The sequence below is a fragment of the Mycteria americana genome, chromosome 22, assembly GCF_035582795.1.
Source record: "Mycteria americana isolate JAX WOST 10 ecotype Jacksonville Zoo and Gardens chromosome 22, USCA_MyAme_1.0, whole genome shotgun sequence".
In the NCBI taxonomy this organism is placed as follows: Eukaryota; Metazoa; Chordata; class Aves; order Ciconiiformes; family Ciconiidae; genus Mycteria; species Mycteria americana.
In genome coordinates, this window is record NC_134386.1 from 3759706 (window position 1) to 3778745 (window position 19040).

Genomic DNA, 19040 nt, shown 5'->3' on the forward strand with positions numbered 1-19040 from the left:
AGACTGAGTGATCTATTACCTGCTGCAGAAGCTTCCTCCCAAAAGCAAGGCAGCATACTCTGACATTTGGAGCTACAAGGTCCATTCAAATGCTGTAGGAATGGAAAGGACAAGTCCAACACTAAGAGAATAAAAAAAGGTCTTAACTGATTCCACCTGCAGCTTTCTCACAAATTTGACCAACAATCAAATAGTTCCTATCCCCACTTATACTGAACACAGAGCTGCTTCACTCAGAGACACTGACATGAAAAACCGTACGCAACTGTTAACAGGTTTTCTGGACAGCATGAAATACCATTCCATCAGCAGCTTTCTGTAAAGGTTGCAAGTTCCCGAGAATCTCGCAGACCAAGGCAAATGATCTTCAGGCCTGTTTGCAAAATGCTGTTGAAAAACAAATTCATGCAATGCCAGATGCTCCACTTGCTAAGCAAGTTTTGGGTACGCTCGGTTTTGAGGTTGCGTTTTATTTTTCTTGGGGGCTGGGGTGGGGGCTAACAGGTCTATCTTCAGCTAAAGGCAAGATCAGAGGTGGCTCGGCTGAGATGCCAAGGCAGAATGAGCTGCAGCAGGGGTGTGTGTTTTATACCGTGCTAGTTCTGACGGCAGCGCTTACCACACAAGTGACGGTGAAGCAACAATTAAGAGAAACCTCAATGCATTTCTGAAGACTGCAAGTTACAAATAAGGAATACCCAAAACGTCAAAGACTATTGAACTCTCCTCCTCCTCCCACCAAGAATTTAGCCATGTTTAAGTATTTTGCATACTGTTACCCACATGAAGTTACAACAAGTTTTAGAAGAGATGTTAAACCTCACGTTTCAAAATTTAAAACAACCTCTACCCAACATGAGTGAAACCTACCACAAAGAGCAGATCCTCCTACTTAGTTTTTATACTTTCTTTTAAAGCACACAAAAATGGCTGCAAGAACCGGCTGCAGTCCAGCCTAACTCCCTCCTCTGTGCAAAGAAATTATTGACATGTAGAGAAAGAGCAAGACCGAGGTCTGGATTTGAAGAAATAAAGCAGGTGGCATTTTCTGGTGACTTGGCTGTACTATGAGCAACACGCACATGAAGATTTCATATGCAAATTCTCAACACGCGCTTGCTTTTACCTCTTAATGTATACCTCACTTCCTGCTCTCCCTAAAACCTACTTTACTAAAATTATATTCCGATTACCGTGAAAGAGAGACTTCAGGTTTCCTCCTTACAAGGCAATGAACTTAACTATATCTGTAACTAAGGAGATCAGAGCAACGGCCTCAAAAGCGAACTGCTGGGATATAAGTAAACATAGAGACTTCTTTATACCACGCACACATTGTGTACATACACACACACTCCAAAATGCTTAGACATCTTTCAAGGCTTTCACAACTCACTATAAATCCATACAAGTTCTTCACAATTCCCTATAGTTTAAAAAACACAACCAGCTAAAAATGGATTGTACGTCAACATGTGCGAGAGAAAACAAGACCATTTTTACTTTAGAACAGTCGGATTCAGCTACTCTTTGGTAAATGTACTGGCAATCGCATTTATTTCTGTGACTCAGGGTTTCCGCAGCCTGTTTCTGATCCCAGTCCTACCTGAACTATCCTTCAGCGCGTCCCAGCTTTTTGTTGGCCTGTTTACACATCTTCATGCGGCCACAGTATTTCAACTCATTAAGTTGCTAATGATTAACACAATCCTGCAAAAGAGCAGAATGCTTCTGATTCTTTACAAAAAAGCTACACAGAATGCAGTATTAATTGAATCTCATTTAGATACAGAAAGATTCATCATTTCATTCTGCAAGTGCAAGATGCTTTCTAGTATGTCAAGGCAGTGAGCAAGAAATCAAAATAATGAGTTCACAGCCACATTTCTGGTTTTCACACAGACTGAAATTCCATAGACTGAAGGAATAAACTGCCGTCTTGAGCAATTAAGCAGCATTTCCTATCCACAAAAGGATATTCTCCTTTGGTGTCACTAAACATCGCACTGATTTCAAACAACTCAGCTGCTCTTAAAAAAAAAAAAAAAAACCAACCCTCTTTCTTGCTGGCAAGGTGAATTACTGGGAGGCTCCTTCCTTGTCAAGGACAATGCGGGTTTGTATCAAGCAGACGTGGCAGGTTTGCCACCGCTACGCTGTGCCTCCCTGTTGTTAATGCAAACAGGGGAGTCCCTAAATCACAACACAGGGAGCAAGGGGCTGGATGGGGAGAAGCAGCAAGCACAGACGAGCTGGAAAATATGACCCCAACACCACACCACCTGGGGAGAAGACAGACGACAGCCCAGGGGAAACGTCCCCTTGTCACTGCAGGCATGTTTTTCAGCTCTTCTCCCTCCCTAAACAAACAAAGCCCTATGAACTGTACCTCTGCAAACTAATAACCTCATCAAGTTTTTACAGCCTCAGGAACCCAACGCCAGCAGCTCCAGGAGACTCACTTCCCTGTCGGAGCTTCGGGCAATGCAGTTCCTCGTGGGCAGGTGCCTGTATCGCAACTGGAGCGATGATCCTCGTCGCCAGACTCGGCAGATACCCGGCTCTGCAGTCTGCAAAGCGGGAGGAAAGGGAGATGCTCTTCTGTAAGATCTACAGAAGGTTAGAAAATACAGGGTACAAGGTGGAAAGAGATACCACAGGAACAAGAACTGGTGAGAAAACAGCAAGAACTGAATTATTTTAGGCTAAAAGAGATAGTTCTCTCTTAACTGTATCCTCCCATTTCACCCTTATTTCCCGGAACCAAATCAAACCGCTCTATTTGTACCACCCCCATCCCTCCAAAAGTGGTTCATGTCACACAAGCTGTTGGCTGCTCCACCAGAAATTTATTTTTCTTGGACAGACTTTCCCCAGCCCTTTCAATCAGGTTCAGCCAAGACACACTCTCTACTTCAGGACTTTTCAAAAGGACTAGATAATGTTTACTTCATGCCAAGACACCAGGCACGCGACAGAAAAAAAAAATTATCTGTGGAGAAAAGCAAGCCAGTTTCCACCTTCTGAGCAAACTCCCCTGCAGTTCAAGTACCACATTTTTGGAAGGATCTCATGCTCAGACTAATTTCATTTGTATCCTGCGTGAAGCCTGCAACAAATACCCAAAATTTAATAAAGAGTTGGAAAGGGAGAAAAGAGAGATGAATATTGGTCTGTTTCTTTAATTTGGATCCTTTGCAATCAACAGTATGTTATTTAATATCGGGCTCCGATTTGCAAGAATAGATTCTTCGAGAAGATGGGATATTTTTAGAAGATGTTTTGATTGGCAGCATTGAAACATCTCATGCAAGAGGCAGAGCTTTCATCATTACCCCAACCCGCCTCAATTTCTCAAAAAATCATGAGATCAATCTCATCAGGAGATTTTTTATCAAAGATGTGTTTACTTCAGGAAGGTCTTCTTATTCTTTTGGGGGAGAGGGAGTGAATGGAGCATTACTTACCTTACAGTCACTACTTTCCAGGACTTATGCTTTTCTATAGAAGTGAATACTAGAATTTTTTAAAATTTTTTTTGTTGTTTACAAACAAAAGCAAAGCATGCCACATTCACATGTCTAGAAGCCAGGACAAGAGCCAAAAAAAAAAAAAAAATTGAGCTATGGCAACTTTCAGTCAAGCAATCCACGAGCAAAGGCAACAAATGAAAATAGTTTGTAGTACTATGTCATCTTCCAGACCTTAATACTTGATAAAATTTAAAAAGGTTCACACAAAGCAAAGAACAGAATACAGATTCTCAGTCTATTGAGATTTCTAACATCTGCTGCAAACAACGTTGTCAGGCTGACAGCAGATTCAACAACCCAAGGTCTGATGCACGATCACGCTACGAACAGGATCATTCACCATCATAGCCAATTATACTGGGCTGAACCTGAGACTTTGCCGCTTTAGGACAACACTCTTCTGACTCACGTTCAATGTTATTTGCACATGTCAGAAGAGAGCATAAAACACATGGTACATTTTCAAATGCATTCAAAAACTTTGAAGCCAAGCATTTCACAACAAAAGCCAACACAAAAGTAATTGTATCAGAAACAAAGAGCCATCACTGCAAGTCGATTACTACATAGCCTCAAAGGGTCCAAAGGGCCATGCGGGCTGAACAGCCAAACTATTACACATTTTCACTTCCCCAGACCTAGAGGATTCCCAGCTTTGGAACAGATAAGACAAATTTTTTTCATTAGCATAGCTGGAATGAGCTGTGGTAAGAACCAGAACCATAATGCAGCCATTGTACTTCAGTACTGTCATCTCGCTCAAAGGGCGAGGAAGTTCACGATGAGTAAGAGAGAGGATGGGATGTTTTAACCTGAAGAAAAGAGACAGACCTTGGTACAAAGGGAAAATGTCCCTCTGAAATTATCATACGATCTCTTGCAATAAATGCCAGGACTTTAAAAGTGATACTAGCCAGCACTAAGCTAACAGGCGATTACAATGATTAAAAAAGGGGTGTATCCAAGTGAGATTTTTGCATGGTTTTTTACGTTCTCCAAGATTTTTCTGTGAAGCGAGAGACAACACTTTTCTGTTCAGCTCTCTGCCCCAATCTATGTCAAAAACTGATCAGAGGTACGACGGAGATGATTAATCCTTGAGGAAGTCGGGCAGCTGCTGTTCTTCGCAGTGGAGAGGAGGAGGAGGGGTGCTACCTATTTGCTCCACTGCATTGCACGAGACAACAGCATAAGCCACAGTTAAGTAGATAATCGCAAATTCTCAGAACCTCCTTTATCTCACCAAGCATCAGCTAAACAAATAAAGCAAGATGCTCTTGGACAAGTTACTCTCAGAAATGAAGTGAAACGCAGGAGAGCTCCATTACTTCAATTAGTACTCCCATTTGTACCAGGTCAGCAGTTCTCAAGGGCAGCAAGGACAGGCGCACACACATCCCAGCATTTCTCATCTGAACAAAATCCCCAATCGCTGGGCAATAAGCATCCAACTCACTGTAAAATGCCAGTCAATCTCTATAGGACCAGAGGGGGAGGAGAAAAAAAAAAAAAGAAAAGGGAGAAAAGGCTTCACTAGATATGTATTCTTGGAAATTTTGTTTTCAGTCTCTCAAACTGGAAGGAAGATTACACCATTTTCTCCCAGGCCTAATAAATTTAAGTGAAAACAAATACTTTCCCAGTATGACTACTACAGCAAGACCCAGAACAGGAAGATTACTTTATGTACATTTGACTAGTTGAGAAATTCAAACCCCTACATCGGGGGGGGGGGGGGGGGGAATCCTACTAGACAGCTCCAAGGGGGGGGGGGGGTGGTGGTGTTCAATTATATACGGCAAACATTTAAAGTAGTCAAGTGCTCTAGATGCAGATGGTTGTTAACAAGCAGACAAGAACTAGATGAAAGCAATTTTGAGGAATGCCGCAACATCAGAGCAAAGCAATAAAGAGAGGATTCCTATGGCAGATTCACCGAGTAACGCTCAGCTACAGCAACAGACTCTCATTAGTAGGGACCACTTCGTTACCACTACCAGAGACAGCAGAGGTTACCTGCCCAACACTGAAATCTTGCAGTCATTGCTTGCTCCGAGCATCACAACTAAAAGTTTCTGGGAATTTACGACCAAAGCCTTCACAGACATGACAACAATGAAGAAAACCCACAAAATTTTCTACGCATCTTATCCTCTCTAGGAGTTGCATCGCTGAGCACCACGAAGTTTTCAGATACCATCTTTTTAAGTTTAAGGGAAGGATGGAAAAAGGAAGGAACAAAGAGGAACGCGGATGCAAGACAACTAGAGCTCCTGTGCACCTCAACCACTGACCTGAGTAGTGGGCAAACCTTGGTCCAGAAGAAGCTCTGCTGCAGGAATTACCAAAGGACATAAAGCGGAGGAGGTGGCAAACATGCAACTACTGCCCGTGGGGGAGCGGGAAAGAGCAAAGGGGAAAGAAATTCATATACACAGAGGGGAAAAATTCATATGCACATACAGAATTCAAGTAAACACAGTTGATAATTTTCACTGGTTCTTCATGAAGCCACCAAAAGGCTTAATCAAGTCACTTCTCCTTTAATTTATCATAGAAGAGCACCTTGCCCTAGCACACAAATTCACTTGCTCAAGCACAAGAAAACACAGGTAAAATAAGCAATTCAATTTGCAGAGTGGCTAATCTGATTAGGGCTTACCTGTACCCAGCCTGGAGAGGCATTTGGTTTCATGAGTTTAACATAACCAAAGCATGCCTGGTAACAGCAAGCAAAGGGGTGGAAAAAAAGGCAGATCTGTGCCATGACAACTAGGATGGGTTACGAAAGCTTTCTCCCTACAGAGGATACTATTTTGAAAATAAATACTACCTCAACAGTCAGTACACAGGAGAATTAGCTGCAAAAATAACCAGAACTCCTTATATTAAAAAGACCTGGACACTAACACCAGAGGAGAGCTAATGCAGGAGTGAGAGGAGGGGCACTAGGGCACATTTGACAAGTCAAAGATTCACACAAAAGAGCGAACAAGTACAGAACCGCTGTAACGGGAGACAGATGTAATTTCAGCCTGTTAGTAAGAATTCAAAGAACGGCTCATGTTCATAAAAAAGCAGCTGAAAAAAAAAAAAACCCCAACCAAAAAAACCAGCAAAGTTACACACTGCATAAGCCAGTTTAAGATCTAATACACAAGACAATGTCAATCAAAGCCTTTGGGTAAGATTTTCTACAAGTATCAATTATTAAAAATAGGTTTAAATAACCAAGAGTTAAGTTGTTTTGGGCTTCTTGCCCATTTCCAGAGGCAGGGAGAGGGGGATGGTAGGGGGAGTGAGCGAGGGCTGAATATGGAAAGCTGTCTTTAGGCACAATATGAATCATCACACTGAAGAATTTTCTTTAAGTGGCTGGCTACTACTCAAACAGATTTATTTTATTTAGAACGGTAAGGCTTTGACCAATATGTGAACAACGAACCTTCGAGAAGCCATTAGATGACACTCAGGTGTGTATATTGGGATGACAAATACTTGAAAATTAATCTGTAACAATTTAATCCACCTTGACATAGGAAAAGTGGCTAATGCCTTGAAAGATTTCCTAATGTTGTTGTTTCTTCAAATTATTTTCTGCTGTCTCAGTATAAACAGCATCTTCCCTTTGACTTTCTGAAATTTCTGCAAATGGCAGGAGAGCTACCTACAACATAGAAGGAGCAGAGAGAGAATAATTTTCTTGTTTTAGTCTGAGACAGTAAAAAGCCAATACCACAAAATGTTGCATACATGGAGCAAGAGCCCTGCAAGTGTTCTGCATTCAAAATGCAGATCCACAGAAGGCTAATTGTCTCATTTTTTTTGAAATAGCCAGCACTGGAATAGCAGAAGTCACATGGAGAAGGGCTCCAATTCACACAAAAATAGGCAGATTTAGCTGCTGCAACTTTTATTCATGCTACTGTCCCGGCCTAGGAATAGTAATGGCTGCTAAACAGAAACATTCTCCCCTTGGCCACTGGGATGGCAGCCTCCAGCAGAGAAAAAAAAGCCACTAGGAACATGGAGAGCCATTACCTCTTCACATGGAACCACCCAGATCAGGAATTGGGACCACAGGAGTTAAATTTTGTCAGAAGCTGCCAAAGCCATGCAGAGCCCAGATCACCCAGCGCCTTCAAAGCCGCCTGTCTTCTTGCTCAGCTCTCACCCCTAGATCAGACCCGCGGCTCGCTCCATGTGCGGACACAGAGGGGTACTCTGTTTTCCTCTGTGCTGACACCCACAGCACCCAAGACAGGACAGGACCTGAAGTGATGGCAATGGGCAGAGAGACTGCAGGTGAACAAGCAGCGCTGTGCCCCAGCTGCAGAGCTGTTGCGCCATACCTTCTTCAGAGGGCGCAGGAAAAGTACACAAGGCACGCACGGGCCACCAGCGGCTGCCGCACCCACCTCTGAACACATTAACCTCTTCTCCAGCACTTTTAAGGCCAGTCACTGCGGGGGACAGCAGCACACACTGCTTTTGCCATCTAGAATGCAGAAGCAAGTAAAAAAAAAAAAAAAAAAAAAAGCCAGGGTGCAAAGCACTGAGTTTATGTTTTGATATCTCTTCCTGCAATGCAACGTGCCTTTACTCTGCACAACATAGCGAGAACCAACGTCCACAGGCACATGCAGCCCCTACGAGTGAAGCCGCTGATCGTTCAGCGCCTGCAAGCACAGAGTGCACGGAGGAGAAGGAGCAGCAACATTTGCAACAGCCAGAGGCCCAGGAACGAACCAGGACTGCGTGCTGCTGCCTTTAAAGGAGGTGTCCTCTCCAAAGTTAAATGGGCAGAAGAAACACGTTAACTACTGGTCAGCTTCTGATGCAGAGAGAAGACAAGGGCAGGGCAGAACCGGCTGTTGCTACACCCAAGCTTTGCAATTAGAATAGAGAAAAATCAGAAAGCGGCCGTGCAGAGCCCGGCAAGGAACCGTCTGTAACCTCCGGCCAGCAGTCAGCTGCATCCAGAGGGCACAAACCATCGCGGGGACCGGCTCACGGCAGCTTCCCGGTCACCAGCTATCGGGGCAAGGCCAGAAACTCGGAAGACTTACTACCTAACCTAAGAACAGAAAGATTAAATATCTAACTTGATAACAGAAAACCACAGATAAGATACACGGAAGCGAGACATTCGTGCACTGATGTTTAAGCTAATCTGGAAAGTCGGAATTTCTTGCTGGGTTCCTACAAGTTATTTAATTGCAAAGTCATGTAAACCGCAGTGCCTTTTACTGCCCGCTACTGCCTCTGTTCACCTCACTGGGCAGAAATACGGGGCTAGGTGGATAGCTGCTGACCCACAACTCAAACTTACACCCACTTAAATATCCCGCTCAATCTTTTTCCACCAAGAAACCCTTTTTTTGTGATTTCTGCCTATTGCATCTACATAAAAACCCTCTGCTTCTTACTCAAGTGTGGATTGGATTTGATAATGCAATGTAACGTCACCAGCCCTGAAACAGCAAAAACTCAATATTGGTCATTAAGCAGGAGCCGCCAGGGAATTCACTAAATGCACATTGCCTGTAAAGCTGTATGAGCTACTCTGCTACAAAGGCTTCTAAATGGAGACAGCCAATTTTTAACCCAACTAAGCTTACAGAGACCCCCATGAATGCAAACGGGGTAACGGCTCCCAACATTTAATCAAGTATCATAAAAGAAGGAAAAGAGCTCCAACTGCACACAGGCTGGGACAGAAAGTACTTCTGAGATAAAATATTTTTTACCTAGCCTTGGAGAACAAGTGACAGCAGAATATTTCCAAAGCTTTACCTGTAGTATCAGAGAGGAAAGACTTTGGGGCAAATATTCCCAAGATGACTGAAGTTCTCTTATTTTTTGTTTGCTGGCCAAGACAAGTTCAATCTACAGATGGCTGCTCGCTCCAGACAACGCATCAAATCACTTTCCTCTACCTAGCATCAATTTTTCTGTCCCAACAGAAAATACTTCCCTCCAATTCACACTGCCTTCCGTTAATATTTTAAAGTCTTCCCTTATACAAATAAAATCCCTGCAACATTTCTTACAACATCGTTATGCGTTACTATGGAAACTGCTAAAATGTCACAAATACAAAAGCCTAAAGCTCTGCTGCATAAGGAGTACCCTGGTCCTCCTTATTTCCCTCTTTTGGTAATTTGATGACCAAATGTTTTGAGCCTCGTAAAAAAAAAAGTCACTATTATAGTGGGGGGGTATAATTTTTTTCATTGCTTTAAGTTACTGAATATTTCATTAAGCAAGCAGCCAAATGAAGTCACATTTCACAAATCCACTCCATCAGAAGGCACTTTTTAAGAAGTGAAATGACACTCAAAACTCTCTGACAAACTCAGTGTTGTACGGTGCTGGCAAGGAGACACCTGAAGCTGCAGTGAGATTTGTGTCAAAAACTGCCCCTTTCTCCCACTCCCCCCGACTGTTCCACTACGTAAGTGAGAGACAACTCAAATTATGTATTTTACACAGTCAGGATGCACATATTTAACAGATAAAGGGAGCTATAACTCTTTAAAATGGGCTAAATATCTTTGAGAATTAAACACTTCTGGAAAGAGCATGCTTATGCTCATTCGTAAGACAGCACAGATTAGTCTGCTTCAGAAGCAGAAGCGTCACGAGATGTGCCAGCCGAACTCTGCCACCACCAACACAGGGAACATCTCGTTTTGCAGTTCGGACATCACGGTTGCACATGAGCACCAGGGAGAAAACAGCCATCTGCCAAGTTGTTCACCTTCGCTAACCTGACGGCTTACAACTAACAGAAGAGCTTTAAATACATCCCTGTGGTGACCTCCCTGCTCGGGTACAATAACCAGCCATGGACAACTGCTGGAACGAGCCTGTTATGGCACAAAGTTGGAGACTGGTTTTGGGGAGGTGCAGACAAGAGAGCTACCTTCAATATGACCAATTTGCAGCAAAACTTTTGAGACACCCCATCTTCATAAAAAAACCAGTGATTTTAAGCTCTCAACAGCACAAGTCTCTGACTGTCCCCTTTTAAATATCCTCTTTCACCAAAGTTTCATCGCCCCTACTGCTGATGTGATGCAATTTAATGAAAAAGTGTGGTCTACACAGAAATCCCAGGCACCATTAACCAAATCCTTAACTCGGCACACCCGTGCCAGGTACCCTTCCCATAAATAGCTTGTTCAGTGCTGAGGTCAAAGCTGGAGCAGGCATTCCAGAAAGTAACCTTATCACAGAGAAGGTCTGGGGAGGCGGCGGCGAGAACTGGCTGTTACTTAAGCAAACCATTTCATTACATCAACAACCAGCACATCAGAAAGTCTTTCAAATGCAGAGAGCAACAACCAGAGGATGTTAGGGTGCAGTGGAGAATCCAACCATCCCCAGGTCCCATCTGGCTCAAGACACACGAAGGGCAACTGCGACAGACTCAACTGCAATTCCAGTTTCTCTTTCCACTTCCCAGCTGAATTACTAGTCAATACACTGGCCTTCACCTATTTGTATTTTTACATCCTTCCTTTCATTCAGAGATCCAGCAAGTAAAACCTAAGTCAATTTTTAAAGTTCTCTTCTACCTAAAAGCATTTTATCCGAGGACGGCCCGGCAAAAACCACCCAGCTCTCCAAGCCTTTGAAACGAGACACTTGCAAAACGCACCATATCCAGGGTGTGCCCAAAACACGCTCCGTGGAAAAATCTGTTGGGGTAGTGCCAGTTTAGCAAGGAAAGCATTTTCCCCCAGCTGGAAGTCTAGCGCAGCGCTGCTGCCGAGCTAGTGCAACCAGAACGTATCTGCTGGAGGAGAGAACAAAGGAGGGGGGGGGGAAGCCCATGTTACTGCATAATGAAAACCAAAATCTTTCAGGAAGAAAAGCACGTCTGTGAAGTACACCTTTACAGTCTCTTGAAGGAAGTCCACATTTGCCGTCACTCCAGTTTTAATCTTAGCCATACAGTCATTTTTTGTCTTGTGTCAGTATTAGCAAGAATAAAACCGCCGCTCTAAACTGTAGCTGCTTACAGATGCTGGTGTAATGTAATACAAAAGTCTTTTCCCCATCCCCCGCACGGGTATATTAGCCTTCAATATTAGAGATCAGCTCTAAATGGGGCCCCTTTCCCTTGCTCAAACCTGCAATTTCACATGAGATTGTAGGAAAGCAGACGAGTTACCGCACCAGGTCTTTAATGCCGGTTCACATTCACAAACTTCACAAACATTTTTTTCCGCTGCTTCAGATGCAGTGACAGACTTTTTCCAATGAAAACTAAAGTAAATATTTATGCAACCCTATCCAAAGTGTCACCCACAAGTCCTAAGAAATCTGAACTAGAGCCCGTTCTTACTCGCTGCCCCACTGGGTAAGGGCTATAGAGACAAAGTGTGGTTTATTGTTAGTGCCAGACACCAAATCATTTCCAGTCCTCCACATTATCTTTCATACACCAGCCCAGCACAGCCCAAGAAACAGGCAGAGAAGATCTGACTCCAAACAGAACAACCCAAAACCCTGCAAGAGCACTAAAGGCATCTGCGAGAAAGATGCTTTGTCTGCATTCAGCCCCCCACACATACCAAATTCCAACGCTTTCCTGCACCGCAGCACCTGACTCCACTGTTATTCTTCGCACGCGTGACCCAACGCCGAGTGCTGGTTCCCTTCTGCTCCCCCCAAAACAACTGTGACTTCAGCCCGGAAAGATAAATTTAAACCAATGCATCAAACTCCCTCTAGGATGCGAGCCAACAACACTGCCTCCACCGAGTTCTGTGGATGGCAACGTGAGTACCTACACCAAAAAAACACCTAACCTCCCTCCCATACTCCAATAAGGTCTGCATTAGGATCAAGGCTCAAATAAAAGTCAGAAACAACTTATTAGATATCCACTGTATCTGTAAAAGGTGTACTATGACCAACGTTTCTTGGAGAAATAACTGACTCGTTTTTCTGAAGATCCTTCTCAAGCAGTGTTCTCATTTGCCCTCTTTTCTTAAAAGCAAGAGGGACTTGCAGAGTGTCCTACTTACTCTGGATACCTGATTAAGCGTTTTTGAACAATAACAGCTCTCTGCTATTCTGCTTTCAAATGCAAAGCAAGAACATGTTCAGGATTTGCTCTCTTTCTCTCTTCCCAAATGCAAGACACTTGAGGGACCTCTCTCTTGACCAACATATTGCTGCTGAGCAGCATGTGGATTACAAGCAATTCAGGTATGACACAGACAAGTTTTCATAAACAGCTGAAAACTAGAAGGTCAGGCACTGTGCTGTAGTTGGTACCTACAATCACAGCTAGAAGTTAAGAACAAGAAAAACACCACAAAAAGCCAAGCAGGTAACTGAAAAAGCCATAAAGAGTAGAGACAAAGTTTCACGATTGCTCTGCATAAATCAAGAGTTAGTGAAACGTGACTGTGACCAGTGGGAGAAGCTTCCTTAGTCCCCACAGCGTGGGATCTGCCATCTGAATTACAGCTCCATGAAGGCACAGATTTGAGAAATACTATTTAATAGCCCTTGAGATACAGGCTTCCTTATCGTGCTCTCACTTGAAAAACATAATCAAGGCAGAAAAATCAGATTTTCTAAATCCTATTTCTCAGCCAACTGATGGCACCAACTGCAACTACCCCCCGAACAACCACTGACGCAAGCGCCGCCTGCATCCCTCTCCAACCCAGGACTTTGAAATTAGTGCTGACAAAAGCACATATTAGTGAGAAATCTTCATTACTACTCCAAGTCCTGCAATTCTGAAATCCAGGCAGCACAATGTGACACAGCACAGGGAGGAGTCAACACACGGGCTCCAAGGCTGTGAAATGATTCACTGCAACACCACAGTGCAGAAGGTGCTCGGATTTCCCACCAGTAAATGGGGATAATTAAAGTGTGCTTAGGCATCATGGCCATAGGGATCCTAACAACCACAACTGAACACGCTGTAGGTACTGTCTGGCCCTCGTAAAAGGCGGTGTAAGAAGTCAGTCACTAGGAACTTCAGTTCACTCTCAGCAGCCTGATTTAACTGCCATCAAAACAGTGACTTTCCAGGTAAGGAACCTGAGCTAAAAGATTAAGTTCCAATTAAATATTTGTTTTCACTACCTTTTCAGAAAGTTTTTTCCATGGTACACAGAGTGAAGTTGAGGATTGCTGAGACTAAATCACATACTACTCACCAGCTTAATGACTACGTCCCTGCTCAACACAGGTAACTAATCAACAAAAATAATTGACAAATTCTGATGAAATTAGTCTACAGTGAAACCAAAGAAACCGACCAGCCCGAGACAAGCAGCTACTATAAAGATGCACAAGCCACATGAAGTATTTCCTACTTCTATGTATTAGTACAGGGCCACAGAAACACCAGGACTTTACTTGCTAAACCATCGCTTGGCCACATAAGGCAGAGCCCAGCCAGCAGCCCTCCAGCACTGCGAGGAATTCATATGCCCTGCTCCGAGCGACCTTTCACAAACAGCAGTTCCTGATCCTACCACGCTGACAACAGCAGTTGGGCTCTTTCAAAGTAGCACAGGTTTCACAGTCGCAGACGGCTGCTGCCTACGGTCACACCCAGCCAAAGAAGTTCAGGACGATTCTCTACAGGGGAGGCTCCAACCTGCCCTTGCCACCACCGAGCAGAGGCAAAGCTTCTCTAGCTCCTGACTCTGCCACCACACACACTTTTGAAGCGACACGTAAGAGGATCTTAGCTGTGAAGCAAAGAGTTGTAGATTATTAATCTGAGAGCAAATGAAATGCAACATGGTGGTCCTTGATCCACATAAGCCTAAGAATGCATCATGAACCAACCTTGTCTGCACGTGTTGTCTTTCCCCATCAACTGCATGAGAATCAAGAGAGCCTTGTTAAACCAAGCCCACAGCTGGCAGGGATTCCCAACAAAGGTGTAACGAATACCTCCCTGCTTTGTTTATGCATTACATGATGGCCTGGTTATGCACCTGAATGACAGCAACTACCTGGGCGGCAGGTCTACGAGTGCTTTAAAAGGACCTACCAAGTTCTGATAGATGCCTAACGCTACTGGAAAGATGCAATTCCTCAGGGAGATGCTGCCCTATAGCCAAGATCAGGTGGGCCAGAACAGTACAAATGCTTCAAAGTCTGTCCTTGACCAGATACCAATTCTGGAATGCCACCATGCCAGAAAAACTCAAAGGTCAGCTCTTATCTAAGCATGACGTAAACATGTCTTTGTTTCTTTTGCATGCTTCTACTTGAATCCCAGAGGCAGTCAGTGACATGGCCACTTACTGCAAGCAAGCTACAAGAGACAGTGTTTGAAGCATAACTCTCACTGAAGATCTAGAAAAAAGCAAGCAGTTTCTTGGGGTAAGGCAGGGGCACCCAGGAACAATACATAGCCAAGGGATGCTGATTAAGGGATGAGACAGAAGTTTCTGCACTCATTAAGATATTCCATCTCACTACTGAAATTAAAATAATCAGGGTAGAAGTCTTCCCTCCAAGAAGTAAACTCAGCAAGCTGCAAAATCCAGCCATACTCAAGCAACCCTGCAAAAAGCCTTTGCTTTTCTGTGCTCACACAAACACAAAACAATGGTTCTGTACAATAAGCTGGTCCACGGCGACTTCCCAGTGGCAAAGTCAGCTCTTCCCCTTCCTGTCTTAGCACTACTTTGAAAAGAACGGTATTTAGAAGTACTCAGATGCTTGTACCAGCTCTCAAGGTTGACTTAAGGAGTTTCGCTAACAAGCACAAATGTGCATTCAGCCTCAACTTTGGTAATGCCAGAGCTCGTGAGACCCAACGTCAAAGCGCTCATGCCAACAGGACAGTCAATGCTGGGAGACTAATTACTAAATACCCACAGGCATAAACTTTAAACTAGGTTTGGTGGGCCTGCCCTAGATGCTGGTATACATACACACCAGCTTCTGAACCTATAGACAATAGAAGGATCGTTCTTTTTATTAGCTTTAAAATCTTTGGCTTTTAAGAGTACTCAGGAGGTTGGGAAACGTAAAGGCATGACTAACACAAAGGGCAGAAAAGTCAGCAAAGAATTTCACGCATCATGTCTTTGAATACCACACTTCCTCTTGGGATTAAGATGAGTGGCAAAGAAATTTCACTTTGCTAGACAACACGTGAATCTATGAAACCCACAATATGGGAAATTTAATATTACTTTGGACAGAATTTTAATCAAATGTCTCCTCTAATAACAATTACAATACTTATAAATGCAATTTTACTACTAATCCCAACCGTAAGTTTGTGGACATTATAAAACAGGAATGAAGTTATTAAACTCTCTTTTCTAACAGCACAAGAACACCTTTACGTCCAGCCAGCCAGGATCACATGCTCAGCTACTAGCTTTGCTTTGGGAGAAACCCAAACTCATGTCACATTTAAGACTTCACATACAGAAATCCTTCCTATGCTAACATCCCAAAACATGATGTGACATTTAGCTGGAATTTAATATTCAAGAGCTGTAACATCTGTTTATCAGCACTCATCCATATGAGTGTGTTTTTGGAGGATGCTGAAGTTACCAAGTACACACACGGTTCACGTCCACCTACCTAGTTCAGTAACATTTGTGTCACGCAGTACTCGACCAGCCATTAACATTACTTTGGACAACAGTTATTTCCCCACAGAGATCTAAACACACACAGAATAGCACAGGTATGCAAAAGTCCTGGGGACTATTTCCAGCCTTGATCAGAAAGCTGTCCGCATTCCAAACAGGACCCCTGTGACTGCTGCAGGGAGCTTTTTGTCGACCGTAGCTATACTTCACAGATTGAGGTTTAAGTTCAATAGGTCCATCAGGGTGGAAGAGATCATCTACTGATGCAAGCAAGATTTCACACAGACTAGACACAGAATATGGCCTTTTAAGAGATTTGTTCAAAATACTGTGATAAACACTCCTAGGGAAAATGCTTTTCTTTGGAATAAAAATTTCCCTTCTTCCTTGACCTGTCTCAAGACCTTTTCTCTTGATGAGGATCTTCCTCCTCCACACACAAATTGACACCTAACACTTACGCAAACAGCATCCAGTTAACAACGTAATTATGAAGCTGTTGTCATCATTTAATGCAACTCCCAGACAAGAATAAAATTCCCAACAATATTTCCCAGAGATGCAAGAAGAGAACACACTCACTTCACACTTCCACTGGCACTTGGACCAAATCCTTTCGGATTTTTTTTTTCCCCAGGAAGTTCATTTAACACACACACAAAAAAAATATTCCCCAGTCACAAGTATGCTGTCAGCTACAAAGGTTCAGACTGGCCTTACTTTACATAACTGGTTTACAACAAAGATTCCCATTGTAAAAAGACAAACATTTCATTTCAGGGGACAGGTCCAACCCATCATGGAGAGAACTGTTTATAGTATTTCAGGTTTGCATCTGCAGCATGCTTGCACCACTTCAGCCAGTCAGTATTTCCAGGACTTGCTGCTCCACAAGAACACCAATGACTACCGTAGGCATGAAGAATTTTATCTTCAATGTCGCACGTGCTGCCTGAACTAGGAAGTGTGCTGCAAATCACACCCCACTAGTTTTAACAATTACTTCTTTGATCTAAGCCCATCAAAAGAGAAAAGCGTTCCTGCAAAATCCAGATTTTCCATCTGCCACCTTTCACCTCGCTCTCCCCCCACCAGAGGTAAGCAACGACTGCTACTCACAGTGGTACGTGGGGTTGTTCTGGGTCTGCTTTGGTCAGTTCCTCTTCTTCAACATCAGACTCTCCTCCCGAGCTGCTGTCAGTGACATCCGAGTCAAACGCTTGTTCGCTGGATCTCAAGTTGGCCATACCACTGGCCGTGAATCTCTCCAGTTCTTCTGATATTGAATCGCTCTTCAAGAAGCTGCTTAGGCCTTCTGAAGTAACTGTCTCACTCGTAGCTTTCCTCAAGGCTGCTTCTGCTTTCCTGGTCAACATCAGCTGGCTCCGATGCCTCAGGGGGTCCAAAGTTGGAAGCTTACTCAGAGTTTTCTCCAAGAAGCCACCCAACTGCTGCTGGATGTGTCTCTCCACCTGCTTTGCCTGCACCACCTGCAAGCGTTTCTGCAGCCTGCGGGCACGGTTCTCAATGTCTGCCTGCCGGCGCAGCAATGCCCTCGTCCTCATCTCGGAGTCGAGAGCACTGTGGTGACCAGCCAACAGAGAAGGTTTCTGCTCCTCCAACTTACTGCTCCCAAAGTCAGAGTGACTAGCAACACCGGGCAACCTAGTCTCTCCACTGCCACCCTCGAGCACCCGCTGTTGCTCCGTGGAATTAAGGGCAGATTTGTTTGCAGTGCTATTATTGCTAAATGGAGTTGTGTGCTCTGCATCAAGGCTTCTATGTGGAAGAGTGCAATTGGTCAACCCGGTCTTCAAGTCCCCCAATTCAGAACCTCCTGCATTATAGTCAACACCCTGGAGGGCAGCAGAAGGAGGAGCACACTTCCCACCGTTCAGAGAACTAGAGTTTTCATGGTCTGAATTGGTACTTTTGGCCAATTTCTTGGCCAAGCCATTTACAGGCGCTTGTGGGAGAGGTGGCTGGCTATTAGTACTCATTGTTTTTAGATTCTCCAAAGTGAATTCCAACACTGGTTGCCTCCCCAACAGATCACTTGTTTTCAAGAAGGACTGAGACAAGAGAGAGTGAGATTTAAGGACTGTCTGCTTGTTGAAGACTCCTTGCAGCTTCAGAGGCTCTTTTGAAGAAACAGATGTTACATCCGAGCAGAGATAAGAGGCCACTAGTGGCTGCAGCTTGCCCAGCTCTTCCTTCGTAGGGTTGTTTCGGAAATCTAAACTGGGATCCTCCGGAGCAATGGCTTTCCTTTTGGTGCCGTTGGCAGCCAGGAGGATGTTGTTGGCGTTGCCGTTGCTCTCGGCACTGCCAGGCGACAAGGTGGAGGACGGGGGAGCCAGCTTGAATCGGATGTGGTGAGCTTCAGCTGCTGCGTCAGTGAGAGCGGGCGCCATCGCAGCCATTCAGCACAGAGAGACGGGAAGTCCAGCCTCTCCCGGTGCCGAGGCCAGCTCCACTGCCTCCCACTGCCTCTCCCGAGGGCAGCCTACAGAAGGGAAGGAAAGAGAGAAAGTTAGGCATTGCACTTATAGAAAATAAAACAAACAAGATGGACAACAGCAGCGAGACTTATCGACTCTGGGTAAAGCCACGCAAGCTTCACGTTCATGCGGCACAGCATCCTCCCTCTGTGACCACCAGCCTCACGCCCAGCAGAGCTATCTGGGCACCAGGCAGGTAAAAACAGAAGTAGCAACACGCAAGCTGGTCCTCAGGATCTCCCCATAGCTAGTGCCTGCCTGTAAGTACTATCCTCATCTTTCAGTCCACCCACCCACCCAGCACACCAGCATCCTTCCAGGCCTTCACGAAAGGTCTGGCCCTAGTCACACCCATTTCTCAAGGCCAGCAGCTCACCAACTTCATCTTTAAA

General features: G+C 44.3%; 1 protein-coding gene across 5 annotated transcripts in view; it reads right to left on the reverse strand.

Moving 5' to 3' along the window:
• KANSL1 (KAT8 regulatory NSL complex subunit 1) overlaps window positions 1-19040 on the reverse strand; it is a 102837-nt gene that overhangs the window by 64496 nt on the left and 19301 nt on the right. For all 5 annotated transcript variants that reach the window (XM_075523381.1, XM_075523379.1, XM_075523380.1 and 2 more), the window contains one exon: window positions 17267-18653. In XM_075523381.1, the coding sequence (XP_075379496.1) occupies window positions 17267-18570 (1304 nt within the window). In that variant the 5' untranslated portion in view covers window positions 18571-18653. The remainder of the gene's footprint in view (window positions 1-17266; window positions 18654-19040) is intronic.